This window comes from Triticum dicoccoides, chromosome 6A (assembly GCF_002162155.2).
Source record: "Triticum dicoccoides isolate Atlit2015 ecotype Zavitan chromosome 6A, WEW_v2.0, whole genome shotgun sequence".
NCBI lineage: Eukaryota > Viridiplantae > Streptophyta > Magnoliopsida > Poales > Poaceae > Triticum > Triticum dicoccoides.
Genome location: NC_041390.1, coordinates 606,762,495 through 606,771,660, shown reverse-complemented (window position 1 = coordinate 606,771,660; position 9,166 = coordinate 606,762,495). Strand labels below are relative to the sequence as shown.

The 9,166-nt window shown below is 42.5% G+C and overlaps 1 protein-coding gene across 1 annotated transcript in view; it reads left to right on the top strand.

The window, feature by feature from the left end:
• Positions 1-3,796, top strand: part of LOC119318380 (probable cinnamyl alcohol dehydrogenase 5) — a 4,589-nt gene extending 793 nt beyond the window's left edge. Inside the window, exons 2-4 of the mRNA XM_037592932.1 lie at positions 2,459-3,086; positions 3,347-3,500; positions 3,585-3,796. Coding sequence (XP_037448829.1) covers positions 2,459-3,086; positions 3,347-3,500; positions 3,585-3,796 — 994 coding nt within the window. The remainder of the gene's footprint in view (positions 1-2,458; positions 3,087-3,346; positions 3,501-3,584) is intronic.
• Positions 3,797-9,166: the final 5,370 nt, after the last annotated feature.

Below are 9,166 nucleotides of genomic sequence, written 5' to 3'. Positions count from 1 at the left end.
CCGTGCGTGTAGCATTGCTCGTGGAATAATCTTGAAAGCGGGCGAGAATATAAAGAAACATCCGAAAAAGTATACAACCACAAGATAGTAAGGTAGCTCTTTTAGAAAATCAATCCTGAAATAACTGGCACCCACGGGTGTCGGCGTCGTCGACGCCAAGGCATGGAATTTTCGCTCCACAACTCACCCGTGCCACCGCGAGGCCGCCATGAGGAATGCGATGGTGTCAAATCCCCAGATCCGGATCAGGACACCACCCTCCCCGAGAGAGGGCACGTTTGAACTACCCATCGCAACACCTCCCGTTGGCCACACAACCCGGGAGGAGAGCCACAACCACCGCAATGATGCCCGCCGAAGAGCAACCACGCGGACCTCCATCCGGGGCCGCCGCCCCGACATCCTTGTCGCGAGAAAGCATGTGCCGCCCACATCACAACGCACTCAACCATGGTAGGAAGAGCGACGACACAACATCCACTCCTAGCCCGTCATTAGTCTCCGAGTCTGGTTCGGCGGCACCACCGTAGGAAACACCAACACCTGCATTCCTAGCCAATCCCGGTGGATTGGGAGGGACACGACTCCGAGGCTGCGATGACCGCCGGCGAGCCAGCCCTAGCCCTTGGCCAAGCGAGCTCACACGACATCATGTCCATGGTCATCGGCGCCAATCCGCGCACTGACGCAAGGCTAACACGACCACCACCATCGAGCACCATACCCGCGAGCACATCCCGGGCCAAGCCCGACTTCTCCTACCCGAAGCACTTGCTCCGATCCGCCACGGGAGCAGTGGCCTAGCCCAACTTATTTATCCCGCATACATTATATTTTTTTCGCTGCAGATTCTCAAAATAGTCTCCGTGGCATGTGAATTTGTTTCCCTAGATTTCTACGTGCTGGTTTTTGGGTTGCTTTCTGTATTATTTTTGTGTAATTCGGCCTTAATTTGCAAATAGAATGAATTGCCATTTGTCCAGTACGGCCGTAACAAATAGTGTGAATTATCATGTGTCCAGTACTACAACCGTAACATCGACACCCTCTTTTTTTTTGGAGTTTTTAGACAACGCCACTATTATTAGTTGTAAAAGCCGCATACATGTGATGTGTCACTCTCAGTGACTCGTCACTATTAGCTTGTGGTACCATTCACTTTTCCTGTATGTGGCAAACCTAAATGGCACACCTGTTTCAGTGACTTCATTGATTGATTAGTACTCCCTCCCTCCACTATTATAAGATGTTTTGGATATTTCAATATAAACATATATGGACTGAAGCAAAGGCACACCTATTTCAGTAACTTCATTGATTAGTGATTTACTAGGACTTGACTGGCCGGCAAAGAGGTTGTAGCGATTTTTTTTTTGTTATTACTCATTAGCTTATTTGGATTAAAACATCTTGATCAGAAGAGGATTTAGTTTCCTAGAACTTCTGCTAGAGAATAAGCTAAGCAATTTAATCGTCATCACATCTTTCGAAAATAGTGAATACCTAGCTAGTTAGGCTCATTTAATGCAATCATGCAAAGGTACGATCACAACTTTGTCATAAAATTCATTCGACATTTTTATTTTACTTACATATCCATATAAAGTAATGCTACCAACATGTGGGCACACCATGCTCATTACAAAGCAATAGTTTGCAGTGGGAAATGAAAGACTCTTCGAATTCGTAGATGGTGCTAGTGGCTTTATGTTGTTATCGTAGATGTGCTAGTGTGCTATGAGCTGTATAAGGTCATTGCTGGATGGTTTTAGGATCTGCAGTCCTAGAATTTGCTTTGCAATTTTTTTTCTAAAATTTCTAATGTTCTGAAGAGTAATAATAGGCTGAATTATGTGATTTGCTCAAACGAGTGAAATCATTTGTATGAATGATAAAATTCAGCAGATTGATTAGACAAAAAAATCAGCAAACAAAAATTGGTCGTTTGCATGTATGACTGATCGTTTGGCTTTTGATCGTGTGGGTGGGTGTGAGTGGTGTTGTGAACCTTGTTCTTGAGGGATTCAGTTATCTAAAGCCAGGCATCCACCTCTTGATAAAAAAATAAATAACAACTGAGACTAGTTGCATTAACGAGCACTGAATTGAGTTGATAGACAAAACCATGATTTACTTGTGAGATTTATCAGCCTGATTTACACACTTGCATGTACTACCTCCATTCCAAAATATTTGAAGTTATACGTTTAGTGTAAGTCAAACTTCTTTAAGTTTGACCATCTATAAAAAAATATACAAACATTTTCATAACCAATTTAGTTTATTTAGATTTGTCATAAAATACAGTTTCATACTACATACATTTGACTTTGTAGTTATTGGAAAATTTTCCTATAACTTGGTCAGGCAACCTAGAACTTCAATATTTTGGAACAGAGGTAGTACGTAATAGCGTATCTTTTTATGATGTTCATGTTTCTTATGATTCTTGCTTCAGGAGCACTGAAGATGACGATGTGGTGATCAAGATTCTGTACTGCGGGATCTGCCACTCTGACCTACATAGCATCAAGAACGAATGGAAGAACGCCAGGTACCCCATGGTCCCTGGGCATGAGATCGCCGGCGAGGTCACTGAAGTCGGCAAGAATGTGACCAAGTTCAAGACCGGCGACCGTGTGGGCGTCGGGTGCATGGTGAACTCGTGCCAGTCCTGCGAGAGCTGCAACAAGGGCTTCGAGAACCACTGCCCGGGCATAATCCCTACCTATAACTTGGTCGACCTTGATGGCACCATCACCTACGGAGGCTACTCCAGCATGGTAGTGGTGCATGAGCGGTTCGTTGTCCGGTTCCCCAACACCATTCCGCTGGACAAGGGCGCGCCGCTGCTGTGTGCCGGCATCACCATGTACAGCCCCATGAAGTACCATGGGCTGAACGTTCCAGGGATGCACCTTGGCGTGCTGGGACTGGGCGGGCTGGGCCACGTCGCGGTCAAGTTCGGCAAGGCCTTTGGGATGAAGGTGACGGTGATCAGCTCGTCGCCGGGGAAGAAGCAGGAGGCCCTCGAGCGGCTAGGCGCTGACGCCTTCATTGTCAGCAAGAGTGCCGACGAGATGAAGGCACCAATCAAACAAGACCATATATATAAATTTTCAGTCTTGCTAAATCTCAGTGACTGAGGCTTGGTTATATTCGTGAGATCTTACATTGAGATCCGTGCAAAAAAAGTTCAGTTTTTTTTTCTTTTTCTTCCTTACATGTTATGTCACTTGATAAGTCTAAGTCGATGAGACCTAGCCGCATCTATAGATTTTTTTTCTCTTCCAAAAGATGAGTTTGGGCCTGCTTACTGCTTAATTTAAATGTGTCGTCTTTGCAGGCTGCGATGAGTAGCAAGGATGGCATCATAAACACGGTGTCTGCAAACATCCCCATGGCCCCTCTCTTGAGGCTGCTCAAACCCAACGGCAAGATGATCCTGGTTGGTCTCCCAGAGAAGCCTATGGAGATCTCTCCCTTTGCTCTGGTTGCCGGTAAGCCCTCCGACCTTACAAGCCTAGCTAGCTATATATCCTCTCCAGTCTCACAAATCTATACACACATTGTACGTCTGGCAGCGAACAAGACCCTGGCCGGGAGACTCATTGGCGGCATGAGGGACACCCAGGAGATGCTCGACCTGGCGGCCAAGCACGACGTGACGGCTGACATCGAGGTGATCGGTGCCGAGTACGTGAACATGGAGCGCCTTGCCAAGGCCGATGTCAGGTATCGATTCGTCATCGACATTGGCAACATCCTCGACAAGGCCGCCGCCGCCGCCGAGTGACTTAGGCTCTCTGCTTTTGTCAGTAGTAACAAAAGAGACAATTAATCTGAATTTCTATTTTTTGTGTGCGAAAGCGTTGGCCCATAGGTATATACGCGCTACTTGTATTTATATGTGAAGGAAGCCAGCCTTTCTTTCTTTCTAAAAAAAATGAGTGAAGGAAGACGGTACATGAATTCTTCCTGAACTCTTTGGCAGATGTTGCATGATATCCCAAGAAATCATATGTTATATACACCATTAGTTTTCGAAGCGGGCTCCCCTAACGTAGTAAGTAAGTGGTTCTGTTATTTCAAAGAGGTTTTTTACGGTACCTTATTATACTGCTATAGGAGCGCTGAGCAGTATAGATGAAATCTGGCCCTATTTGAAAAGGGAAGTTGGAAGATGCAGCATTGTGTATCAAAATGAAAAACACTATTTATGGTCCTTACCTATGTAGGAAGTGTAGAAATTAAACACCATCAACTTGGACACCGTTCATTTTGATTAAGGCCCTTTTACTACCAAAGTTGATATTACATCCGAGAATATTTTCTATTGACAGTTGAGGAGGCGCATAGTTTTTGTGTATTTTTTTTTGCTTGCTTTACTGCAATACTCGGTGCATTGATGAGAATTCAAAATGGTGGTAATTAGAAATTACTAGCTAGCTAGAGAAATCATGCATGCTAAAGTAATGAGATATCACATGAGCTTTTCGCGAAGATCCTCTCTCGCTGGCTCGCCCCGAGGCTCTGTGAGATCATGTCGACTAATTAGGGTGCCTTCATTGTTGGACGGACCGTTCACGACAACTTCGTCCTTGTTCAGCAAACAGCGCGCCAACTCCACAATCTCAAGAACCCTCAAGTGCTCCTGAAGCTCGATATCGCGCGCGCCTTCGACACAATCTCATCGCCCTTCCTACTAGAGGTTCTTCAACACCTCGGTTTTGGCAGACACTGGTGCGAGTGGGTTTCCATCCTCGTCTCGACTGCTTCGACGCGGATCCTGCTCAACGGCACCCCAGCCCCTCAATCCCCCACGCGTGCGTCCTACGGCAGGGTCACCCCCTATCCCCATTGTTGTTCACGATCGTCATTGATTCACTCAACTCCCTGCTCTAGTTCGTCGTCCGCTTGGGCATTCTTCAAAGGTTAACAGCGAGGCACGCCGCATCCAGCATCTCCTTGTTTGCGGACGTCGTGGCGATCTTTTACCAACCCCCCCCCCCTGCGCTGGCAGCTATTCGCGAGCTTCTGTGGGTATTCGAGGACGCTTCTGGGCTTTGCACCAACTTTGCGAAGTGCTCATCCATGCCCATCGGGTGTTCCCCGAAGGTCTCCGAGGCAATTGGGGAGGCACTTTCTTGCCCCATCATCGCCTTTTCAATCCACTTGTATGAAGGAGGAGCAGGCTTACCACTTGATCGGCAACTAGTTGTGAACAAATATGGTCAAACTTGCTATACGTCCTGAATTCTTTTTTTTTTTTGAAATTTTGGCGAGAAAAAACTAGAAATTCAAAAAAAAGTCATCTTTGAAAGAAAAAATTCTTAATTGTTGCCAAATGCCCATTACACAATCCAAAAATTTGCCATGTTTTTTGGTGGACAAATTTTCAAAACTTGCCATCAGCATTTTTATATATTTTTGGTATGTGTCCATTACGAAATCTCAAAGTTGCCAGCTCTTTAGAGGAGAAATTTTCCAAACTTGCCTTGTGCATTTTTATTATAGGAGCATTGCAATTCCATTACTTAGACAATGACAATTATTCAATTAATCCATGAAATTTCTTATTAATTACCATGGCATCTTTATTATTTAGACCATGGAGATTTTTGTAGGTAGCATGCTAATTTCATATTTTTTTAGATCATTGCAATTTGTTTTCAATGGGACCATGGCAGCTTTATTATTTACACCTCGAAATTTTATTAATTAGGCTATGTCAAATTTATTATTTACACCATGTCATATAATTAGACCATGGCAATTTCAGTTTCATTAATTAAACTCTTGGCAATTTTCTGTGCCTTTTACATCTTTTTTATTTCATCTTTGGACCATGACAATTTTATTGGACTTATCTAGATAAAACATTTTTTCTATTGAAGTTGCCATCGGACCAATTATATTGTTTTACAAACTAGAGTGTGGCAATTTTAGCTCTTGTAGATGCCATGTCACATTTGTTTTTTTAAATATAAAATGGTTAAATTTTGAATTAGGGGATGGTAGTTTTATAAAGTATAGCATGGAAATTGCAGATTTTTGTTCTCTGTCCTTTATACATCGGATTTTGAAAATATCACATTTTTCAAATGAGCGAATTGGGCCCACCTCGCCTTTCCATTGACGCTTCACGGGCCAGCTGAGGGTTTGCTTGGACAAAATCGTCCTCGCGAACGTCGAAAGGGAAGACAGTGGTTGACTCGACCCTTTTCTTGAGGGGAACGAATTGTTCGCCCAGGTCCTCCCAAAGCTGACAACCGCCAGCTATTTGGGGTTCAAAATCAAAAAAAGAAAATGAAAATGTCACTCTTGTTTTGTTTCCACCCACTCAAGATGGAGAAGTAAAAAAAGTCTTGCAATGACAATAGAGGAGAGGTCGTTCGCCAGGAAGCTAGTGTTGGAGCTAAATTCGGTAGATCTCGAGTAGGGGGTCCAGAGCTGATGATCTTGGCACAATGGTAACAAGGAGTAAAGGAACACAATTTTTACCCAGGTTTGGGCCCTCTCCACCTACAAATTTTACCAAGGTGAAAGCCAGTTTTATTATTTACACCTTGCAATTTTATTAATTAGACCATGGCAATTTTATTAATTAGACCTTGAAAATTTTACTATTGACACCATGGCAATTTTATTCATTAGACCATGACAATTTCATTATTTAGAATCTTGGCAATTTTGCGTGCCTTTTACAACTTTATTTCATCTTTGGACCATGACAATTTTATTGGACTTATCTAGATAAAACATTTTTTCTGGTGAAGTTGCCATCAGACCCATGATGTTGTTTTACAACTAGAGCATGGAAATATTAGTTTTTGTAGATACTATGTCACATATGTTTTTAAATATACCATCGTTAAATTTTAAATTAGAGGATGACATATTTATAAAGTATGACTAGCATGGCAATTGTAAAATTTTGTATCTTTGTATTTTATGCATCGGATTTTTTTATTCTTGATGACATTGTTAATGAGCTAGTTGGGCCTACATCACTTTTTCATTGACGTTCATGGGCCAACTGAGGGTTTGCATGAACAAAATAATAGTAGCGAACGTTGGAAGAGAACACGGTGGTGAGAGTGGATTCTCTCACGTGCACGGGAGGTTCCGTGCATAGATTAGTGCATTGGTAACTTTGGATGGGCCCCTGCATACAGTTTTTTTGCAACTTTTGGCAGCTCCACCCATCCCACCGCCCATCTTTTTTCTTTTCATGTTCAATTTTCAATCTTCTACATATTTTGAATGATACTTCCAATTTAATTTTTGTTTTCAGATCCATGTTGCTTAAGATGAAGGCTTTCAAATAAGATCCATGTTGAATATGTTTTGATAAGTTTTTAAAATCAGTAAGTTTCAACTGCTGACACTTGGTATGCGCGAATGATAAAATGGCAAGTTTCAGAAAGTTAAACTTAAAACTTGGTGTGCTCTCGTGAGGAATCCAACGACTTTACGGATCCCAAGGTAAATCGGCTGGCAAAGCAAGTTTCAACTACTAAAAGTTGATAAAAACAATTATACAACAAGTTTCAAAACTAAAAATTAAATCCTAAACCCTAAGCCCTAAAGCCCTAATTCCTAAGCTTAGAACGCTAAAGCCCTAAAAGCATATGAAATTTGGTAAAACTTGATGAAACATGGTAAAAAATAATGTTATGATTATCAAGTTTCAGTATTGAAACTTACATTATTTAAAGCTATCGAAATGTATTCAAAACTGGACTTGTTCCAAGTTGTCGTCGCGACAAATACACATTGCAAACAAAACTTAATTTGGATTTTTGATTCAAAAAATGTAGTAAGTTGAAATTAGAAGATGAAATGAAAAATACATGGAAGATAGGATGGATGGAGCATGCAACTTTCTGACAAAAACTTACATGCATGGGGCCCTCCAAAATTAATTACTGGCTATGCCATGCAGACAAAGAAGACAAGTATGCATGCATGCGAATCTCCAACCAAATGAACGGTTGAGACAGGGAGGATCTCTTTTCTGGCTCTTCTCAAGTAGAACGGATTGTTCGCCTAGGTCCTCCCAAGCTGACAATTGTGAGGGGTTCAAAAGGAAAATGGAAAAACAAAAACGAAAACATCGCACTCTTGTTTTGTTGTCACCCCTCGGGATGGAGAGGGGAAGAAAAGTCTCGCAATGGCATGGTAGCACATGTGGAGACCCCGTGAAGCACAAGTGTGGAGGCAGAGAGGAAATATTTTGTTTCCTCTCGGCATGCACACCCACGGGACAGCGGCACTATTCACACCCACGTCGCGCTCACCACATCCATCCATACCTCTCCCCCGACCGGCTCAGCGATGACGCACTTGGCACTTCCAGCTGTATAAAAGGCGGCCAACGAACCTCCTCCTATGTCCTATCGGCGCGACAATACAATAGAGACGCACCTTAACATGCATGCTGTGTCAAATGATGAAAGCCTACAAACCCAACAGTTTCCTCTGAATTCTCACTGGCAGCTCACCAAGCATTTTCTGTGCACAGATCGTGAATTCAGAACTCAATGTATTGAAAAAAATGTCCCTACTAATTTCATCCAGCACTTCCTACCCAATTCACATACTCCCTCCGGTCCATATTAATTGACGTTGTTTTAGTACAATTTTATATTAATTTACGCAGCTTTAAGTTGTACTAAAGCAGTGTCGATTAATTTGGATGAGAGGGAGTATTTGAATTACAGATATAATATCAGAATGCAAGAAAGAGGATGACTTCACTGCAAGAGAAGAACCTGCAACATGATAACATAAGAAAATAAGATAATGACTTCTTTGTGTCGTGCACCATAACTTTTTTTTGGTTTTGAAAAGGAGAGCTTCCTCTTCGATTTCTATATACTAGAAACCATTTTTCTTTGCCTTACAACCACCCTCTACAGGGACACACACAGATGATGCACAAATCCAACCGAGACCTCACCGGCTATCCCTGCTATGCGTCGTGCACCATAACTATGTCAATTAATATGGAGTTGGCAAAAATTATAGAGTTGATAGTCCTTTTGTATCGCCAGCTTTTGCCAGCTCTTGGGAAAACCCTGTGTAAACCCTATTTGACGAAATGAAATATCTCTTTCCCTCCAAGACAAATCATTGGGTTGATTCCTAGAAAGGAATGAGC